The 23,645-nt window shown below is 41.5% G+C and overlaps 1 protein-coding gene across 1 annotated transcript in view; it reads right to left on the bottom strand.

Annotated features, from left to right (window-relative positions):
* ANTXR1 (ANTXR cell adhesion molecule 1) overlaps positions 1 to 23,645 on the bottom strand; it is a 252,763-nt gene that overhangs the window by 113,915 nt on the left and 115,203 nt on the right. The window contains exon 12 of the mRNA XM_043468945.1: positions 22,394 to 22,472. Within this exon, the coding sequence (XP_043324880.1) occupies positions 22,394 to 22,472 (79 nt within the window). The remainder of the gene's footprint in view (positions 1 to 22,393; positions 22,473 to 23,645) is intronic.

Here is a 23,645-nt window from a genome sequence, read left to right as displayed (position 1 = left end):
CAAAGGAGCCTGTCAAGCTATAGTTCATGGAATTGCAAAGAGTCGGCCACAACAAGCGACTTAGCATGCACGCACCACCTATTAATCCAAGTTGGAAATCTGGAAGTCCATCTCAGTTTTCTCTTTTTTCCTCTCTCCCCTCCCCAAGTTCACACCGTCTTACAAGTACACCTATTCCTTTGACCGGCTAAATACTTCTTGAATCTGGCCTTATATACTCCTTCTTCAACACTTGATTAGATTTAGAATCTTTTTTTTTTTTTTTTGCCAATCATAGTTATCTCTTCACTGGTTTCTCTACCACCAGCCTTACTACCCAAATTCCATCCTCCACCATTGCATCTAGAGTCATTGACCTAACATGTTATAATAGCTCTGCCACCTATAAACCTTTAACAGCTCTTCATGGTCAAGAGTTCTTAATATTGGAGAATTTGATGAAAGTGATACAGCCCTTTCCTCAGAAAAGGACACATTCACATTTATAAACAAGCTCACTAATTTTGCTCATATTTTCAGAGGGGTCCATCAAACCCCCAGAATCCATTTATGGGTCCCTCAGTACAAAAGTCCTTAGCTCAAGGCCCTTCACAACTAGGCCTCTGTTTTCTCCAACCTCCTCTCACACCACCTCCCTCCTTATACTTTGGGCTTTGACGAAACACAACCACATGTAGTATCCTGTACACCAGCTCACTGTTTCTCTCATGGTCTTCTCCCTGAAACACCCTTTCTTCCTTTCATTCCTTGGGCAACTGTTTTTCATCTTTCAAGTCTTAGCTAAGTGAGTGAGTGAAGTTGCTCAGTCATGTCCGACTCTTTGCAACCCCATGGACTGTAGCCTACGACGCTCCTTCATCCATGGGATTTTCCAAGCAAGAGTACTGGAGTGGGTTGCCATTTCCTTCTCCAGAGGATCTTCCTGACCCAGGGATCAAAGCCGGGTCTCCTGCATTGTAGGCAGATGCTTTACCGTTTGAGCCACTTCCCAACTAGTCTTAGGTAAGGCACCACCCAATTCATTCATACCATACATATTTATTGAATACCTACTCTATGCCAGGCCCTCTACAAGCACTGGCATAAAGATGGATGTGGTCTTTGTAATCACTGACCTTGTAATTGAGAGAGGAACACAGATAAGTAAGTGCTACCACTCAACTCCAAGTGTGGGCTCTCATCTTATATCTCTATCTCAGTATCTCCTTTTTATTATAGTATTATATCATATGTGCTTGTCTCTCACTGAACTATAAGACCCTGCAGGACATAAGTCTGACTTTACTTATTTTTGTGACTGAGATGTAACACAATGTTTAAAACTAAAAGGACTTGTCACTCAAGTATTTATTAGATTGAGGGAAATAAGGATTTGGTAGACTAAGACCTTCCACAGCTAGTGGGTAGCTGAAATAGCACAGTTGCCAATGTTGCCCCAGGTTGCTCACCTCCCCCTCCATGGTCCTGGCGCTAGAAACAGCTCACCAATCTTACTGCAAAGAGCTTGGGCTTTGGACTTAGTAAAATTTAAAGTCCTAATTCTTTCACTTATTAATACATAGACTTTAGGTAACTAACCCAGCCTCTCTTAAACTTCCTTTTCTCAACGTGTATGAACTTGCAGTAATTCCTGCTTCCCTGAATTGATTTGATATGACATAGGATGAGGTATGTAAAGATCCTGGCACACAGCCATCCTTCAATAAAATGTGACTTTCCTTTCCATTCTCCCCCTTGCTTCTATGCCCAAGCTGTGTTCCTGGTGATGTGCCCAGACTTGGCTCAGGTGAATAAATTTGATTCCTGTGAACAGTCTCTTGCAACTGTGACTGGCTGTGGTGTTGGTGGGTGGTCCCGGGTTACATAGTGGGAAACCACAGGCCTTCAGGTTGCCATTGCAATGTCAAGCAAAGGGAAACCCAAGTGAGAGTTCCAATGATAAGTTTAATAGCTTCCATTAAAATCAATCAAACATTAATAGGGGTAAAACACTATCAAATATTATGATCTATTCTTGCTACCTGAGAGGTAATCCAGGCTAGAGGTAATCTGAGCTAAAATGGTGATAAAATTGATAGGCACCGAAGATACTAGATTCCTTAACCCATAAATTGGGCAGTATAGGAAAAATACTAGGTGAGAATTACCTCGGCTCTTGTGGGACTCTTTGTAAAAAGCATGACTATAAAGTAATGAGGCTGTTCGTGTATTGAACACAGTAGAACTCCCAGACAGGAATCTAATTCCCTCTAAACTAGTGACTCTGGATGCTGGAGACTCTCCAGTGATTCAGCCCATGCTCAAAGCAATTCTGAAATACCTCCTTTGAAAGTGTTTCTGAAGCTAATTAATAGGCCACAAAAAGAAAATCTGTTATCTTGTAAGTTACGTGTTGCTTTTTATCAGTGAGTTTCCCAATTTGATCATCCAACATTCACCAGATCTGGTTCCCACAACTTTTGGAGTTGTTTTGATATCAAATCACGATGGTGTGATCACTCACCTAGAGCCAGACATCCTGGAATGTGAAGTCAAGTGGGCCTTAGAAAGCATCACTACCAACAAAGCTAGTGGATGTGATGGAATTCCAGTTGAGCTATTTCAAATCCTAGAAGATGATGCTGTGAAAGTGCTGCACTCAATATGCCAGCAAATTTGGAAAACTCAGCAGTGGCCACAGGACTGGAAAAGGTCAGTTTTCATTACAATTCCAAAGAAAGGCAATGCCAAAGAATGCTCAAATTACTGCACAATTGCACTCATCTCACACGCTAGTAAAGTAATGCTCAAAATTCTCCAAAGCCAGGCTTCAGCAATACATGAACTGTGAACTTCCAGATGTTCAAGCTGGTTTTAGAAAAGGCAGAGGAACCAGAGATCAAATTGCCAACATCCGCTGGATCATTGAAAAAGCAAGAGAGTTCCAGAAAAACATCTATTTCTGCTTTATTGACTATGCCAAAGCCTTTGACTGTGTGGATCACAATAAACTGTGGAAAATTCTGAAAAAGATGGGAATACGAGACCACCTGACCTGTCTCTTGAGAAATCTGTATGCAGGTCAGGAAGCAACAGTTAGAACTGGACATGGAACAACAGACTGGTTCCAAATAGGAAAAGGAGTACATCAAGGCTGTATATTGTCACCCTGCTTATTTAACTTCTATGCAGAGTACATCATGAGAAACGCTGGGCTGGAAGAAGCACAAGCTGGAATCAAGATATTGCCAGGAGAAATATCAATAACCTCAGCTATGCAGATGACACCTTTATGGCAGAAAGTGAAGAGGAACTAAAAAGCCTCTTGAGGAAAGTGAAAGAGGAGAGTGAAAAAGTTGGCTTAAAGCTCAACATTCAGAAAACTAAGATCATGGCATCTGGTCCCATCACTTCATGGCAAATAGATGGGGAAACAGTGGAAACAGTATCAGACTTTAACTTTTTGGGCTCCAAAATCACTGCAGATGGTGATCGCAGCCATGAAATTAAAAGACGCTTACTCCTTGGAAGGAAAGTTATGACCAATCTAGATAGCAAATTAAAAAGCAGAGACATTATTTTGCCAACAAAGGTCCGTCTGGTCAAGGCTATGGTTTTTCCAGTGGTCATGTATGGATGTGAGAGTTGGGCTGTGAAGAAAGCTGAGCGCTGAAATATTGATGTTTTTGACCTATGGTGTTGGAGAAGACTCTTGAGAGTCCCTTAGACTGCAAGGAAATCCAACCAGTCCATCCTAAAGGAGATCAGTCCTGAGTGTTCATTGGAAGGACTGATGCTGAAGCTGAAACTCCAATACGTTGGCCACCTCATGCAAAGAGTTGACTCATTGGAAAAGACCCTGATGCTGGGAGGGATTGGGGGCAGGAGGAGAAGGGGGCGACAGAGGATGAGATGGTTGGATGGCATCATCGACTCGATGGACATGGGTTTGAGTAAACTCCAGGAGTTGGTGATGGACAGGGAGGCCTGGCGTGCTGCGATTCATGGGGTCTCAAAGAGTCGGACATGACTGAACAACTGAACTGAACTGAACTGATGATGATGTCTTCCTATTTCCTCGACTGGCGATATTCAAATACTGTGCCTTCAGAGTCATGCTAGTTTCATAGCAGGAGTGCAGAAGGTAGCTGAAATTTTGAGTCTTGTTAAGGATACGGCTTTCCAAGTAAATATTTTGAAGAAGCATTAATAATATGGATGTGTCAATTCTAGTTTGCTATATATCTTATTACTTTTTGCCTTATGCAAATAACACCAAAAGGCCTTAGAGAAGCCACCATTATAATGCAACAAGAAGGGGAAGATTAATGCCACACTCCTACAAACTCAAGCTTTGAAGTCCTTATCATGGAAGGACAATCTGTGTCAAGATTTTCCAGCATCATCTTGATCTTCACTAGCAATGGTGAGGGTGATAATAAGTAGATGCTGGATTCATTCAGCACTTTCCTTTCCATAAAATTCATAGAGCTTGCTAGTCAGAACCAGTTTTTAGACAACAATGCAGACAACATTTAGCTCATAAGTACTCAGAATGCCTTAATTCCTGTCAGTAGGCTATTGAAATAGGATTACAGAAAAAGTAATGTTCAACTACTGAAAGTGGAAGAGAAAGACTAATTTCTCATTTCCACTTTTTGTTCCATTAGCTACAGAGACTTGTCTGTTTGCCTTTAATGTAATTATTTATTTAATGTTAATGCATATGCTCAATTGGTCTTAGTGATCATACTTCATATGTTAGTCAGCATCATTATTATCTATTGTCAATAAGTATATCTTCACTATACAGTTAGCTATTGCTTTAGACTATGGACTTGGAAAGGTAGAAGCCATGTTTATGATTTGGGGCCATTGTCGAGAGACAGATGCTTACTACTGGTGATCACGATGATCTAGTCCTTAAGACAATGTCTCTAAACTGCATAATAGGGCTTCCTGGGTGGCTCAGTGGTAAAGAATCTGCCTGGAATGCAGGAGATGTGGGTTCGATTCCTGGGTTGAGAAGATCCCCTGGAGAAGGAAATTGCAACCCACTCCATTATTCTTGCCTGGAAAATCCCAGGGACAGAGGATCCTGAGGGGTTACAGTCCATGGGGGTCACAAAGAGTTGGACATGACTGAGTGACAAAATAACAACAAAACTGCAAATAGTATCAGGAGACCAACAGATCATTTTCTATTGAATAGTTACCATATGTTCAGCAGTAGGACACATAGAAAGATGAACAAAGTCAGCCTATAATCTTGGAAGATGCTATCACCATCCATTGAGAAAGTCAGGACTGACTCACAGAGCTTGCTCAAAGAGCAGCACACAGTATGTGCAGTTAATCTCTAAACGATGCTATAACCCACAGTGCTTGAGCTCAGAGCAGGGGGAGTTCAGCAGGCTCGCTGAGATCAGTGAGGCAACCTGCGGCAGGTCCAGGCAGCACTCGGCAGGCCCTGTAACCATGGTGAAATCTGGGTAGGTGGAGAGGAGGAGAGAGCAGTCCAGAAGAAAAGTGAAATTTTATCAAAGGCATTGAGTAAGATGGACATTATTTAGAGTGAGGAAATATGAGATACAAATATGGAATCATCATCAAACATTTCTTTTTTTAATCTGTGAGGGATCAAAAATTTGCATTCACAAATTTTAAGGCCAGCAGCTAAAGGCCAACTGAGGTTGCCATGTCAGACTCTACTGTGAAGAGTATTTGTTAGATATCTACTTTCATGGGTTTGCACATTTTACACACAGTCTCAAAAGCCTTGAGCTACCTTTTCTAAGTTGATGGATTTGGGCAATGCAGATAAAACAAAAGTGCCTTAGCTGCACCTTTTTCATTTTCTTGGCCTGCAATTGAAACAGTTTTCCTGATGTTAGACAGTATATAGAGGGAACTCAGAAATATTTTAGTTGTCACTTATTCAAGTGCTTTTTAATTTTTTAAGTAAATGAAACAAAATATTAAGCCCACTGCTTTGGACACTGGCTAAACTAACATCTGTTCTAGGAACCATCGTTACAGCAAAGGAATGCTAGCTATATATTGCTTGTGGCACAGACTCTTCTTCTGGGGAGCTAAAAATTAAATTACTGACCTTTGAATTTCCTTGGTGCCCTAATGAAAAGGTGAGAAGTTGGTTGATTTGAAAAAGGAAGGGTGCTCATGTACCCTGGTGGGACTTTGTCATTCTGTGGGGAGCAGAGGAAAGAGTCTGTTTGCTCTTTGGGGGTGCAGACAATGTAAATCACAACATCCTGGTCAGAAGATATATGTAAAGACCCTATGGCAATTTGCGATTTGGTGCATTGTGACTGTAAACTCCCAGCCAGGACAATGTAGCCTGGGCCTGGCTGCTGTCTCCTCCAGTTCTGGGATAGCCTAGTCCACTGGTTTTTTGCCAATTTTGGACTATTTAAAGAGTTGGCATTATTTTAGTGTTGGCAGACAGAAAATGCTCAAAGGTTTTCTCTGTGATTTGGTCATATTTCCTCAACTATGAATCTGTCGTCCCTCTCTTCCTGCCCTACTCCCTCCACCCCTCTTTTCTCTCTCTCTCCACAAACACACACTTTTTGGATCCTCTTTAAATTGTGCACTTCTTCCTACAATTGTGCCTCTCCCAACTGCATTTGCTAATTCAGAATGCTCAACCTAAAAGACTCAATCTTTTGGAATAGCCCCAATGACCCAAGAGCACGCGTAAATGCACACAATGGACATTCACTAAAGCTTGTGTACTTAAGGAATATACTTTCTCTCAGGTTCCTATTCAGAGACTGGGGATTCTTATTTTATATTCAAAGAAGCTTGGTTGTTTGATATCTGAGCACCCGGAAGCTTTGTCAAATCAGAAAAGGGGGCAGGGAGGGGATCTAAAATAGAAGACCAGGAAGTGAGAGGCTAGAAAAAGCAGAACCATAAACTTCAAAAAAAAAAGTGATCAGAAGACCTCCCGAGGGGCAAACAGCCACAGAAATCAAGGGTTTCATAGTAACATGGAAAATTTTAGTTCCCGACAAGAATGGCGAAGAGTAAGGGATTTCCCTGACAGTCCAGTGGTTAAGACTTTGCCTTCCAATGCAGGGGGTATGGGTTCAATCCCTGGTTGGGGAGCTAAGATTCTGCACACCTCTTGGCCAATCGCAGCCGAAAAACCAAAACATAAAACAGAAGCAATATTGTAGCAAATTCAATAAAGACTTTAAAAATGGTCCACACTAAAAAAAAAAAGAACTTGAGAAAGAGTGGCGGAGAATAAAATGTAAGCACTATACAACACTTTATAACATTCACTTTGTGTACAAAGGCTTCCATGGGAAGAAAGACCTCGAAGGGAGTGAGGGATGAGCTTAACTGGCATATGTTTTCTTCGTTCCCTCAGTAAATGATCTCAGTCCAGCACAGCCTGAACCTGTGACAGAGGGGAGTTTGTGTGTCCCCCACCCAGAACTGGGGGCTTCCCTGGTGGCTCAGATGGTAAAGAATCTGCCTGCAATGCAGGAGAACTGGGTTAGACCCCTGGGTCAGGACAATCCCCTGGAGAAGGGAATGGCTACCTACTCCAGTATTCCTGCCTGGAGAATTCCATGGGCAGAGGAGCCTGGCGAGCTATAGTCCATGGGATTGCAGAGTCAGACATGACTGAGCGACTAACACTTTTCCCTCAGAACTGACCGATGAGAACACAGTTCTTTGAATACATATTTATTCTTTTACTTCCCTTCCTCACAACTCTGGGAGAAGGCAATGGCACCCCACTCCAGTACTCTTGCCTGGGAAATCCCATGGATGGAGGAGCCTGGCGGGCTACAGTCCATGGGGTCGCGAGGAGTCAGACATGACCGAGCGACTTCACTTTCCCTTTCCACTTTCATGCATTGGCGAAGGAAATGGCAACCCACTCCAGTGTTCTTGCCTGGAGAATCCTAGGGACGGGGGAGCCTGGTGGGCTGCCATCTATGGGGTCGCACAGAGTCGGACAGGACTGAAGTGACTTAGCAGCAGCAGCCACAACTCTGTTTTCTGTCTTGTTTTCTATTCTCTTACTTTATTGCTTTTGTTCTATTTTTGGAGGGGCTTACTCCATTGTTCCTCTGTAATGGTTTGAGTTCAAAGCTTGGCTAATCAACTTATGCCTTTCTTCTTTTCTCACATAGATATTTAAGGATACACATTTCCATCTAAGAGTCACTTTAGCTGTATTCCACAAGTTTTGGTATGAGGAATCTTTATAATCGACTACTTTATTTTCTAATTTCCATTATGATTTTAATTTGACTTATAAAAGATTTAAATGACTTATTTGAAACTGCAAGCACATGAGATTTTCCTATACACAGTAAGCCCTGCAGCAGCACTATCAAGACGTCATGATTTGGCTGTAAGGTGGTTGGCGATCAGCTCCTTCCCTCTGCCTGGCCCCCACTCTCCAGAGGAGAAAGGATAGAGTTCTCATTTCCACTGTTGGTAGGGGTGAGTGGGGGAGAAGAAGTGAAAAATAAGTTTTGTTCAGCATATGTTTCATCATCTTTACTTTGGATATAGCACAGACTGCTGGGAAACATTTTAATGAATTTAAGATGCATCCATTGTAGGATGACTCATTATTTTATGAGCCATTAGGGAAAAACACTATGAGATTATGATACATTAATCTCTGAAATTTTCCAATTTCAGAGATATCTTTCTTAAAATTTATGGAATAATGGTATTTTTCATTAATCTTTTAACTGTATAGCCCTCATTTTATGCCCCCTCCAAATTTTGGACCCTACTTGGAACATTTTGCTGTAGCATTATTGTGTGTCCACTAGATCATGTTTAATTGCATGATTTATATCATTTTTCTGGTATTTATTCTTTTTGCAAAGAAATAGAGGAAAACAATAGAATTGGAAAAACTAGAGATCTCTTCAAGAAAATTAGAGATACCAAGGGAATATTTCATGCAAAGATGGGCACAATAAAGGACAGAAATGGTAGGGACCTAACAGAAGCAGAAGATATTAAGAAGAGGTGGCAAGAATACACAGAAGAACTGTACAAAATATATCCTCATGATCGAGATAAGCACAATGGTGTGATCACTCACCTAGAGCCAGACATCCTGGAATGCAAAGTCGAGTGGGCCTTAGGAAGCATCACTATGAAAAAGCTAGTGGAGGTGATGGAATTCCAATTGAGCTATTTCAAATCCTAAAACATGATGCTGTGAAAATGCTTCACTCAATATGCCAGCAAATTTGGAAAACTCAGCAGTGGCCAGAGGACTGGAAAAGGTCAGTGTTCATTCCAATCCCAAAGAAGGGCAATGCCAAAGAATGTTCAAACTACTGCACAGTGGCACTCATCTCCCACGCTAGCAAAGTAATGCTCAAAATTCTCCAAGCCAGGCTTCAACAGTACGTGAACCATGAACTTCCAGATGCTCAAGCTGGATTTAGAAAAGGCAGAGGAACCAGAGATCAAATTGTCAACATCCGTTGGATCATAGGTAAAGCAAGAGAATTCCAGAAAAACATCTACGTTAAAGCCTTTGACTTCGTAGATCATAACAAACTATGGAAAATTCTTCAAGAGATGGGAATACCAGACTACCTTACCTGCCTCCTGAGAAATCTGTACACAGGTCAAGAAGCATCAGTTAGAACCGGACATGGAACAACAGACTGATTCCAAGTTGGGAAAGGAGTACGTCAAGGCTGTATATTGTCACCCTGCTTATTTAACTTATATGCAGAGTACATCATGAGAAACACTAGGTGAGATGAAGCACAAGCTGGAATCAAGATTGCCGAGAGAAATATCAATAACCTCAGATACGCAGATGATACCATCCTTATGGCAGAAAGTGAAGAGGAACTGAAGAGCCTCTTGATGAAAGTGAAAGAGGAGAGTGAAAAAGCTGGCCTAAAATTTAACATTCAAAAAATGAAGATCATGGCATCGGGTCCCATCCCTTCATGGTAAATAGATGGGGAAACAATGGAAGCAGTGTCAGACTTTATTTTCTTGGGCTCCAAAATCACTGCAGATGGTGATTGCAGCCATGAAATTAAAAGATGCTTGCTCCTTGGAAGAAAAGCTATGACCAACCTAGACAGCATAATAAAAAGCAGAGCCATTACTTTACTGACAAAGGTCCATCTAGTAAAAGCTATGATTTTTCCAGTAGTCACGTATGGATGTGAGAGCTGGGCCATAGAGAAAGCTGAGCACCCAAGAGTTGATGCTTCTCAACTGTGGTGTTAGAGAAGATGACTAGAAGGAGATCTAATCAGTCAATCCTAAAGGAAATCAGTCCTGAATATTCACTGGAAGGATTGATGCTGAAGCTGAAACTCCAACACTTTGGCTACGTGATGTGAAAAACTGACTCATTGGAAAAGACCCTGATGCTGGGAAAGCTTGAAGGCAGGAGGAGAAGGGGAGAACAGAGGATGAGATGGTTGGATGGGATCACCAACATGATGGACATGAGTTTGAGCAAGCTCTGGGAGTTGGTAATGGACAGGGAGGCCTGGCATGCTGCAGACCATGGGGTCACAAAGAGTTGGATATGACTGAGCGACTGAACTGAACTGAACTGATTCCTTTGGCTGTTTGATCTATTAATTACTAAGAGAATTGTTTTAAAATGTCCTCTTGTGATGGTGGATTTATCAATTTCTCTTTGTAATCTTGTCAGCTTTTGCCTCATATATGTTGAGGATATATCATGAAGTACAGGCTAGAATTATACTTCCTAGGTTAACAGTTCCTTTTAACATTATGTAATGGTCCTCTTTTTATCAATAAAGATTTTTAGCTAAAAAGTTTAACTTTAATATAGCTATGTTAACTTTATTTTGGTATTCCCTTGACATAATTTTTCTCATACTTTTATTTTTAACCTTTGTGCCCTTTTATTTTGTTGAATGCATGCTTTATTATAAATAAAATATAGCAGAATATATTTTAAACACAATATATCAGTCTGTGTTTTTTAACTGCTGGCTTTGGTCCTTTATATATTTATCTTGGTTATGGATTAGTATTTGGACTTTTTATTTCTAAAAATAAATATCACCATCTTGTTATGTGCTTATCTGAATTTCCTCAAGTATAGATTCAAAAAAATCCTTTTTTTTTCTCATTTACTCTCAAAACAAGGAAATTTCAAACTTAGAGCAAACATTCTTTAAAATGCCTTGAGATAAAAATACTGAAAGTCAATTCCTCAAACATCCAAGAAAAACAAATCAGCACAATCCTTCAAAACATATTTGAAAAGATTCTTATATATACAAGGGTTATCAAAATAGAGATGCCGCCAAACTATTTTTATTTCAGTTCATAAACAACGTCTGACATCTGAGTTTGGCATTCTGATATTACTGTGGTCTTTCAGCCTTTCTAATGACAGTACAAGAAACAATAGCTGATCTTGTTAAAATAAAAAAAGACCTTGAATTATATATGTCTCTACTAAGGCTAATTAATAAATAGATGAGACTGATTTCTGACTAGTGTATTAATCATTTGTAAATGAGATGATGCGTTTGAAGTTATTTGAAAACAAATTTTTCTTGTGAGGAGCTTTAAGCTCACTTTGGTTTGAAATATAATCTCACTTGTATCAGGTGGAGGTTGGCTAGTTTGAACCACATTAAGAGAAACTATCTCCAGTGTCACCAACAAAAGGCTCTTATTTATTTTCAAAATATAAAAGCCAAACTCATTTGTTGCACCATATAGGACTGATAATATTTGCCTTACTCTTTCACTAGATCACTTTTAGTTCTAGAATTTCAGACTTTCAGCACTGGAAGAAGTCTGAAAGTTTTTCTAGTCCCAATTGCCTATCTGATGCATGAATGGCCTTTACATAATTCTGCCAATTTATCAAGTTGCCTGGACTTGAATATAACCACAATGGGGAGTTGACTCCCACCTGTACGGAGCACCCAATCAGAAAGACTTTTTACAAAACTGAACCACAACTATCCGTCAACCTATTCTACTCCACTTTTTATAACCTCATAGACTGTAGCCTGCCAGGCTCCTCTGTCCATGGGATTTTCCAGGCAAGAATACTGCATGGGTTACCATTCCCTTCTCCAAGGGATCCTCTTGACTCAAGAATCGAACCCGGGTCTCCCGCAATGTAGGCAGATTCTTTATCATCTGAACCACCAGGGAAGCCCCATTCTACTCCTTAGATATACACAATAAAAGCAGATATACCTCAGGAGAGCCCAGCCCTTGAAATATTGAAAATGTCTATCAAGTCTTTCTTCATATCTTTGGTCTCAATTCTATAGATTATTCTATATGACTTATCATACTTGGTAATCTTTTTTCACATATTCAGTTTTTTGAGATTCTCCTTTGCAGTGTCCTTACTATTTAATATGATACTTGAAAGGTGTTCCTTCAGCAAGTTGAAAGGTTCTATTGCTTCCTTAGGCTCAGATACCATTCTTCTGTCGAATGGTATCTGTCAGAGACTGTCGCCATGCTGATTCTTAGAGAACCTATAACATCAGCCTAAGGAAGCTAACACTGGGTATCTATTGTGTATTAGGACCACTGCCAGTTGTTTAAGGACTGGGATTTTAGTCACACTGATCTGATCCCAAAGTTCATGATGGTTCCCACTTTTCTTCCCCAACTAAGTCTTTCCTTTGTACTTTGCTAAGCCACATCTTTCACAGGACATATCACCTATAATTACAGCAATAAGAAAGCAAAAGCCATCCTTTTTCAGGTGCTGATTATGAGACGCTAATGAATCACTAGTAGCCCTAGGGCTGTGGATTGGTCATTCTTGGAACAAAGTTTCTTTCGCCTCAGATAATGGAACAGTAAACTGGAGCCTGTTCCTTTCCAAATGACCAAATTATAAATCAGGGACATCCAGATAAATAATATTTTGCTAATAGACTTGGAATAAACAAATGCTGGATTAATCTTCCAAAAAGATTGCCTTGTTCTTCCTTTGAATGGCTTCCCATTACCCAGACTCCATCTTCTGTCATTCAAACCCTCTGCAAAGTCAGTCTCCTATTTCCCCTCCAGCCCTGACACCCCTTATTCTTCCAGGATAGGAAGTCTTCACCCTCTGTGAAGACATGGGGGCTAAATGGATAAGGAGAAGGGTGGACATGGGAGTGAACTATACAGGCAGTGGAATGATGTCAGGGTGAAGAACCTATAGGAAAAATTGGGGTGTGGGGCTTGGTCCTGCCCTTCTCCACTGATTGATTGGAAGGGACTTGTCTTCTTCATGAGTCTTTTCCTATAATTGAGAAATACAATTGGGGAGAAATAAAAATTGGGGAGGGTCTTGTTCGGAAAAAGACACTCTGAGTTGAGTACATCGTGAGCTGTCTATATGTTACTCTTGAATTTCTAGAATTTGTCCAGCTCCCTTTTGCAGGAAGACATGAATGCCTTCTTAAGTAACTGAGAAGTTAGGGTTAGGGTTAGAACTTGGTAACCCACTAGGACCATTAAGTGGACTCTCCCCAAAGTGTGCAGTGCTTGTGTCAATTTACTTATCCACAGGCCTGGGTGGAGACTCATGAGTCTTTGGAATAGACAAAGAATTTCTGGATACCCTGTGGTATTTGCCTTTTGCACCCCCAAATATAATATTTACCTTTTACACCACCAAATATAGTATTTACCTGTTGGAGTATGTATTCTGCCTTGATAACTAGTTTGTATGCTTCTGGAGGGCAAAGACAGGCTACGCGCTTCTCTGAGAGCCTAACACTTGGACCACAGTACTATTTCATATGTGCCGGTCCCAGTCTTTGGCTTTGTTCACCATCAGCAACTGCTTCTCTAAACTACTTTCCTTAATGAAGAGGCCCACATACTTATAGCTGCTGGTCTGAATTAGCTACTTCAAAGATAGCTACCTATTTTGATTAATGGACTGTTTTGTTTACCTTGGAAAAGAAATAGGAGAAAAAAGACTTCTCTGATTTCTACTTTTTCTGAAGAGTGAGCATTAGTTTTTTATTATGTTGGAAGGCCAGATTGCCACTCAGCACGAGGTTCTGGATTCATTCCCTACCAGGCTGGTGAAATTCAAGAAATTTTGGCAAGGGCAGTCATGCCAACTGTCTGTTTACCTAGATAGTTATACAACTACAAAGCTGGGCTGGATTTTTATTTTCCTAAGTTATTTCAAAGCAATTAGTCACAGAATTGAACCGACTTACAAAATGAACCCAGGAAGTTGCTTAGAATAGAACTCTGCAGACAAGGTTGGAAGATGGCCCCTGACCTTCATCTGAAGCCTCTCTTTGCTGCAGGCACTGGAGCATTCTTCTATGGGTTCCAGCACACTGTCTTCTGAGCTAGCCCTAACCAAGGCTGCCTGTGCAACCTCAGCCTACACTGGCAGCATCCAGATTATATTTAAGTTACCATCGCCTTGGTTTCTGGTGAAAGTGAAAGTTGCTCAGTTGTGTCTGACCCTTTGTGACCCCATGGACTATACAGTCCATGGAATTCTCCAGGCCAGAATACTGGAGTGGGTAGCCTATCCCTTCTCCAGGGGATCCTCCCAACTCAGGGATCGAACCCAGGTCTCCCGCATAGGAGTTAGATTCTTTACCAGCGGAGCCACAAGGGCCCTTGGTTTCTGGTATTCCAAGGCAAACTCAGGCCATGCCAGTTTTCCTACGACACTGCTTTCCTCTAGATTCTCTTTTTTGAAGATGAAAAATGTTTATTTCCTAAATGAGGAGATATTGGAATTCAATATCAAAACAGCATTCTGTATTATACTTAAAGTAAATACTAGAGAAAAACTCCAACTAAGGAAGGCTTCTCCAACCGGTCCCAGTTGTTTCATCTCTATCTTCTCTCCTAACATCCCATCCCAACTAACCACAGCCACATGGGCCTCAAACATATTTTCACCCAGGTCATACCCTGAGCAAATTTATCATCTTTCCTGTGAATCAATCCTTCTTTGACTCCCCAGACACTCCACTTCATGGCATCACTGGGCATTGTTCATTTCTCAATCAAAGCACTTATGTCAAATTGCAAATCTTTGCAGTACTTGTCTGTTTCCCATGCATTATCTCTGTGTTCCTTGGACTTAGCAAATGTAGTTACTTAGATTCTGTATCAGTCACGATGGTTTTGTCTGCTTTGTGCTGTAGATCCTCATATGCCAGAGCCTGCCCTGAATCTTGATCTTGATAGCACACACACAAAATTTTTTCTCACTCTTTTTCTGGGAAAAATGCCATTAGTTTGGGAACAGAACAGTTTCAATTCATGAAAATCTGAAGAATAAAATCATTTAAAAACCCTTGGGCAACAAATTTGTACTATGTTCATCCATATAGAAGTCAAATGTACTCCAAACCCCAGTGAGTAGTGGCTATCTCAGGGCACGCTGGACGATCCAGGCTGTCAGAAGATTCTGAGCTTGCAGCTCTCATCTGTATGAAATGGTACCTCCTCTGATAAAACGCTTCCAGACATGCTGGGTGTGATAGCGTATTTTAAATTTTAATAGTAGACATTTTCTATGTAGTAATGACGCATCAAATTTAGTTAATACTTGTTTTGACTCATTCTTCTACACAGTCTATATAGTTCCCTTATGTAACACCATGATCCATTTACTGAGAAAACTTTTCTTTTCAAAAATAGTGAACATTAACAGATACACACCACTATGTATAAAATAGATAAACAACAAGATTTACTGTATAGCACAGGGTACTGTATTCCGTATCTTGCAGCAACCATTTATAATGGAAAAGAATTTGAAAATATATATATATATATATATATATGAAATTGAATCACTTTGCTGCACAATATTATAAATCAACTATACAAAAAATATTGAGGAAACTGCAGCTTAACCCAGTTTGACTTATCACCAGATCTAATTTACTGGTGCTGCTCTCCCTCATTATTATGCAGGCAACATCTTCAGTCTTTCCCAGGCTGTTCCTAAAGGAACAGGCTTATCATGGACTCAGAGGGAAGCATACTTCTTAATCAGGGAAAATAGCCTGTTTATAAATAATGAACAGCAAATCTTTTAATGAGATAGTCCATTAGACTTTTACTCGGTAAGGAAAGAGAATGTCAACAAACTAACACAGAGCTGTCACTTTTTAAACTTTACAATAAGACAGACACTGAGACAGGCTCAGATTAACTTGCCCAAGATCATCATAGGAAATGAAATTAGGAACCTGAAATTAGGATTTTTGACTCAATATTATTATTAATTCTTCCTTTCTGCTGTAATCATAGAGCATTCGTTCTGGTTTTGATGTCTTAGGGTTAAGTCTGTTGCATTTTTATTTTAATTCAAAGATTTTCTGTCAATAGGGACTTGACATGGGTCCTCTCAGATTTACTCAGCCTTGTCACTGTGGGGCTTCCCTGGTGGCTCAGTGGGTAAAGGACCAGCCTGCAATGCAGGAGACACAGGAGATGTAGGTTTGATTCCTGGAGCAGGAAGATCCCCTGGAGGAGGAGGGCATGGCAACCTATCCCAGTATTCTTGCCTGGAAAATTCCATGGACAGAGGAGCCTGGTGGGCTATAGTCCATGGGGTTGCAAAGAGTCAGACATGACTGAGTGACTGAGCATGCTCACATGCACACCACTGTAGCCAGGCTATTGTTCGGATAAATTAGGAGCAAAGACAGGCTGTCCGCTGAGTTAGTGTTGATTTTAGACTTTTATGTCTAACTTTAGGTCTCCCCTTCAAAGACTGTGATTCTCCAACCTGGAAACCAACACTAATCAAATCCTAGTAGTTAATAGGGAAAAGCATCAGCTGGGCCTTACTGTTGATCACCAGGTGATCAGGGGTGTGGCATGCACATCCTTGGAAAGTAGTTGGCAACCTGAGGGATGGACCTCAATTAGAAGGCACCAGATATTGATACAAATAAGAAGAAAAAAAAAAGTTATGTTTTCTGGGAGGGACCATGAACAAACTATGCTCATGGTTGTATCTAGTTCTGCTCAGATTGGTTTCACTTCAGCAGAAGGCCACTTCCCACTTCTCACCTGTTATTATCATTTTTCAAACCATCACTTGGGTTTTGTCTCCTTCATGAAGCCCTCATGACTCTTTGTGGAGTCACATCTTCTCTACTCTGAAATCCTACAGCATTTATACACCTGGCTCCCATGACCTTGTTCTTTATTACATACTCTTTTATGAATTTGTTGGACTCACTTCTCAAAATGGATTTTACGTTCCTTAAGGACAGCGACTTGTAAAACATAAATGGAGCACCGGAGACACAAGAAGAATGTGAGAAATACTTGTTGGACGATTCTCTGATTTTTGTACACTTCAGGTGGAAAATTACACAATTTTAAGGTTATTTACATAAAAGAAGACAATCTTTCATAAAAAATTCTGGTAAGGTCCTAAATTTGCTTGAGTTGTTATCAAAATGACAAATTGCTTTTTGCTATTTCCCTTAGAGCAGTACATTTTGGTGATTTTTCTCAACCTATTTCTAGAGTTGGAGAAAAAAAGGAGGTCAGTGAAGACTCTTAGAGATGGGATGTATTCAAATATGCTGGGAAGAGAGAGCTTTGGATGTTTGACCATTTTCTATAGTCATGGAGCTCAACAAAGTTTACCATTTGTATAGGAATCTTTTAGTTCTTGGATGGAAAAATGTCTTTCCTGTAAAACTTCATGGAATTTCTGCTCTTGGCAGAGGCAACAGTTATTCATTGCAGATCTTGAAAACTTGTGACACAGTTGTCCAAATGGGCACCAAATAAAGCGAGAAAAGAACAGGTTCAACTACATATTTTAAAATTATTTTTGGTTCCAGGGGATGGACTGGGCAGGCTGCAACTGGCACTGACAAGACTAACCCTTTACTCAGACCCAGGGGATCATTTTTGATCTAAAAACCTTGTCCTCCAAACCAGCTGCCCAAGAAACAAAGGCAAGTCCAAGACCTTACTTCATATTATGGAGGACCACCCACTCCACTTGCATCTCTATTTGTCCAGTGATGGCTTTAGTCTTTTTAATTTGAGCTTCTACAGGACCTGTTGGGGACTGGGGTTGAATATTTCACTATAAATCTTCTTCTCTGGATGATTTTGGCCAACTTGTCTGTCCCCTTACAATCATTTGGGTTTGATCAAGCTACAAACATACTCTCATAGGGCTACATGTTGTGTTGAAAGAGTTATTTGTTACATTGGGACTCTGAAGTGAGGAGCAACTCCTTGGGAAGAATCTCCAATTAGGTCCATCATTTTGACTAAGCTTCCACTATAATAACAACTAACATTTATCGAGCACTTACTACAGGCCAGGACTGCTTGCCAAGCACTTTACATATCATTTCATTTAATACTCACAATACTGCTAAGAGATGTAAATTATTATTATTCTAATTTTACAGATTAGGAAGTTGAGGTACCTAGGGGCTAAATAACTCAGTCAAGGCCACAGGACTGGTGGATAAAAAAAACATCTGATTCCTCCTCTGCCTCATATCCTCTCTGGCTTTAGCCTTCTTCCTGTCAACCGAGGGCTACTCCTTGGCCGAAGCCCTCTGGACCATTCTTTTTTTTAACAATTATTTACTTAAGCATAGTTAAATTACAATGTTGTGTTAGTTTCTGGTGTATAGCACAGTGATTCAGTTATATTTATATATGAATATATACACTCTTTTTCATATTCTTTCCATTATGGTTTATTACAGGATATGGAATTTAGTTCCCTGTGCTATACAGTAGGACCTTGTTATATATCTATTAAATATATAGTATTTATTAAACATATGGTATTTTGTATCTGCTAATCCCAAACTCCTAATTTATCTCTTGCCCACTCCTTTCCCCCTTTGGGAACCATAAATTTGTTTTCTATGTCTGTGAGTCTATTTTGTAAGAAGTTTATTTGTATCATATTTTAGATTCCACATATAAGTGATAGCATATGGTATTTTGTTTTTCTCCACTTACTTCACTTAGTATGACAATCTTCACCTAGTACAACAAGAGGTGCATCCTTGTTGCTGCCAATGGCATTATTTCACTCTTTTTCATGGCTGATTAATATTCCATTGTATATATGTATTACATCTTATTTATTTATTCATCTGTCAATGGACATTTAGGCTGCTTCCATGTCCTGGCTATTGCAAAACAGTATTGCTATTAACATTGCAATGCATATTTCCTTTGAATTAGATATATGCCCAGGAGTGGGATTGATGGATCCTATGGCAACTCTATTTTTAGTTTTTTTATGGAACCTCCATACTGTTCTCCATAGTGGCTGCACCTTGGGGCCATTCTTGATTCCTCTCTTCTCAAGCCTTATGTCTAATGATTTGGGAAATATGCTAGCTTTGCCTTCAGAACATATCTGACTATGATCTCTTCTCTCATCACCATTGTTCCCACCTGAGTCAAGCTGCCATCACCACTTGTGCCTGAAATATTGCCACAACCCTCCTGAACAGTCAAGGTCCTTCTATCCTTTGTCTTCCTATTGGCCATTCCAGCAGCCAGAGTGAACTTTCAAATGCAAGCCAGGCTGCGTTGCACCTCTGCAAAAGCCGAAGTTCTTTCCAGACCCTCCACTCTCCATCCCATAACCTCACTGCCTACTGCTTGCCTCACTCCTCTTGTGACTAATCACCAGCCCTCTTTCTTCCTTGAACATACCAGCTGACCCTGGTGATGGGCTCTGAGCAGTGGGGCTCACCGTTTGGAAAGTTCTCCCTCACAGCTAACTTCAAAGTCTCTATTCAAATGCCACTTCTTTTGTACTCACTCACTCAAGCAGTACCAAATTCCCTTCTTGGTTCTATTTTTTACTTTATTTTATTTTTCGTGGTATGGGTTGTGCGATCTTAGTTCCTCCACCAGGGATTGAACCCAGGCCCATAGCAGTGAAAGCATGGAGTCCTAACCTCTGGATCATCATGCAATTCCCTTGGCTTTTTTTTGTTTTTAACAGCTTATATCACTTCTTAACATAGTGTGTGATTCATTTGTTATGTCTATTGTTCACTGCCTGCTTTCTCTCCCCACATCCCCATGAGATAAGAGATTTTTGTCCTTTGTGTCCTTTGATGTATCTTGAGCACCCAGGGCAGTGCCGACCTGGCACATTGTGCATGATCAGTGAATATTTGTTGAATAAATGAGTGAATGGACCTGGATCTAAAATCTTAGGGTCCTTATAACTTTGTCATAGACATGCAGCCTTCTCAAGTGAAAGGCGAATAATGCAGATGTTATGAGGTGATGCTGATCAAGGGTCAAACAGAAAACTTGATGACTTGCACTCAGATGAAGGAGATGGGAAATGCAATGTAGGCTGGAGTGAGTCAGGATGATATTAGAGTTGTCTGGGAGTTCTTTTCCTTTTGGGTTATGTCAGTGAGGACACCCTCTCTTCTTGGCTTAGCGGCCCAGGGCTTGAGTTTGTCATCCTGCCCCTGCCTCCCCACAGGCTTGTCCCGAGATACTTCCCCTTCCCACCTCCCTGCCCTCGCAGACTCAGGACACGGCTGTTTCTCTGGTCCAGTCAGACATAATGAGAAATACAGGCCCAAACTGTTGGGTCATTCCAAAGCAGGGAGGAATCTGGAATGGCGTTGTTAGATTTGGGGTATTTTAATCATTTCCTGCAGGTTGGCAGTTTCCAACAGGGTCAGTTTCTGAAAGAATCAGGCAGGGCATGCTTGGAGACATGTCACTGCTCCCGCATCCAGCTTTCAGATTTAGTCTCCAGATTTAAGGTTCCACTGAGGCGTGCCTGAGACACAGACATTGCTCAGGGGTGATACGTCTCTATGATGACGCTAGGCTCTTACTGTGGTCAAGTGAAACTTTTCCATTGTCTGTACCCACTGCATTGGTTTACCCAGCTTTCAGGAAAGCTGACTGGCTCCTAACATATGATGCAACATATGTGTGTGGGGGGAAAGGAGGAGGAGGGACACCTGGTGAAGCTGGGTGCACTGTCCCTTGTGAGGCCTGGCTTCCTGCTCCTCCAGGAAACAATTCATGTTTATCTTGTCCCCAGGGCCTGTCTGCTCTCCCTCCCTCATCCACCTGGATAGTGTTTAGGACACAAACCCCAATCACTGAGGGGTTCTAATGATATGCCCTCCAAAGGCCAGCTGGGAAGTGACTAAGGTACCTGTCTAAGCTGGCCAGCAGGTCAAAAAATGCTAGTCTCTAGAGTGATCTTCCCAGGTGGCGCTAGTGGTAAAGAATTCTCCAAATTTGCCTGCCAAAGCAGGAGACCTAAGAGGCACAGGTTCAGTCCCTGGCTTGGGAAGATCCCCTGGAGGAGGGCATGGCAACCCACTCCAGTATTCTTTCCTGGAGAATCCCCAAGGATAGAGAAACCTGGTGGGCCACAGTCCAAAGGGTCGCAAAGAGTCAGGCACAACTGAAGCGACTTAGCATGCAGAGCAATCTCATGGGAAAAGTGCGTTTGGTAGAACAGAAACTGAATATTCAATAAAGATCCTTTCGGAAATGTTCATATTAGGAGCTGAGGTCTGTATATGAGCTAACAAAGCCCTGACTGCCCTCTGATGGGCTGAGCTCCAAGACACTGACAGTGGGAGCAACCTCATAAACCCAGGGGTTCCCAGCCATAGTTGCACAAGAGAACTCCCAAGGGGGCCCTGAACCCACCAAAGCTGGGGCCCGCTGCACAGACTTTGTCCCAATTGGCCAGGGAATCATATCTTTTAAAAGCTTTCCAGGTGATCTCATGCATAGCCAGAGATGAATACTCCTTCCATGAAGGACCCAGAGATGGGGCATCGGAGGAGCTGGCAGAGGATATAGTCTGCCCTCTGCCCCTATGGGCCAAGGTCCCTTCCTCTTCTCTCCCATTTCATGAATTTTCCATTTTCTCCTGGGTTATTTTCACAATCATATTAACAAGTGGCAACTTCTCCAATTCTAAATAAAAGCCTGTCTTTTTACTCCACCTCTTCCTTCAGCTACTGCACTACCCACCTACCCCCTGCTTCCTTTTAGAGGAAAAACTCCCTAAGATGGGTTTTCTGTATATACTACGCCATTTATTTCTGTGCATTTTCTCCTAAACCCAGTCCATCCAGGCATCCCCACTCCGCACTGCACAGGCCCTGGCCCCATCGTACCATCTGGTCATGCCAGTGTGGCCAGGTCTCACTTTTAGTAACAGAAGCGGGGAACCCGGGAGGCACAGGCATTCCTGATACACTCTCGACATGTGTTCAGCCCCTGAGGTGGCCAAAGGCTGGCCTTGCAGTGCCAAAGTCAAAGCTCAGTTAACAGAACGCAGAACTGGAAAAAACTCGCCAGGATGACAATGAAGTTCTCGGTCAAGGGAAAGGCAGGGACTTACGCAGTGTGTGGTGGTGATGATGACAGAACTGGAGATGAAGGAGAGGCCGTCGTTCATGCTGACCTGAAGTGCGGCTTTCCTGCAATGACACGGGGACCAGGGATACTCAGCACGGCGTGCCGACACACAGGGCCCCTGGGGGCTCCGTTCTAAACCACCCTCTGAGCTGGCTCCTTTGTAAAACTCGGAGGATGCTCTCCAAGGGCTGACCCATCTCTAACACCCTAGAGAGATGTCAGGATACACCCGGCTGGTGCAGCAAGGCAGTGTATCCAGCCTTTCTTACATCATGGCAAATAGCATTGAATGGACAGAGGCTGCTCCCGTTTAATTTACTTGCCACATTGTAGTAGGTAGGAAGAGGTAGTCTTAACAAATGGTCCAAATCAGCAGGGGATGAACTGGTTAAGCTAGAAACTCTACAGTTGTTGTCTGGACTCTCAGTGATGAGATTCTGATGGTGATGGTTTTGTTACCACCCAGCCAACACAGAAAGGTACAGCAGTACATGACTAACCTGCCTTCTATTTCCTCCCATCTAGAAGATGCTCGTTGAGACATAAGCTTGCCTTAAGCAGCATGGACACAGGGCTAGTTTGTGGAATCAGTGGCATCATGGGCTGATGTCAAGCAACTAGATTTGGAGGCTTTGTAATTTGAACAAATGATTGAAAGCAGAATTCAGATGAACAAGTTTAGCATTTTTGCTTAAAGCCACCATTCTGTCTTCATTCTGTTAGAGATGTGTTTACAGAGAGGTTAGTTTGTGTTCCCTCACCAACACTGCTTGTCTGTTTCCCTGCATATTCCTTTTCTTGCTCAGGATGCTAATTCTCCTCCTTCTCTTGACTATTTTGATCTCATCTCACTAGCACTTATCATAACTGCATCACTGTGAGATTTTCTCCATAAATTAGTTCAGAGAGGCTTGGGCAGTGTGGATGAATACGTGATGCTCTGGAGAGACACCGAGGAACATTGAACATGGCCTCAGAGGGTCTGACTGTGGGGTCCTGAATCAGCTGTGGATCACTTATCCTTGCTGAGCTTCTTTTCCAAATTTCCTTATCTCTAAGAAAGGAGATAATCATCTAGAAGGGCAATTATGACGACAGGATGAGGTTATGAGTATAACAGTGCTTTGGGTAGCCTGAGAACTTTCTAGAATTGTAGTTGTAATGCAGCCAGACAGACCTTGCTTTGAACTCATACTCTTCCACTCACTATGTGACCTCGACAAGCTACTTAAATT

Source organism: Cervus canadensis, chromosome 5 (genome assembly GCF_019320065.1).
Source record: "Cervus canadensis isolate Bull #8, Minnesota chromosome 5, ASM1932006v1, whole genome shotgun sequence".
Classification (NCBI taxonomy): domain Eukaryota; kingdom Metazoa; phylum Chordata; class Mammalia; order Artiodactyla; family Cervidae; genus Cervus; species Cervus canadensis.
Note: the sequence above shows the minus strand (reverse complement) of the source record. Positions and strands in the feature narration are given on the sequence as shown.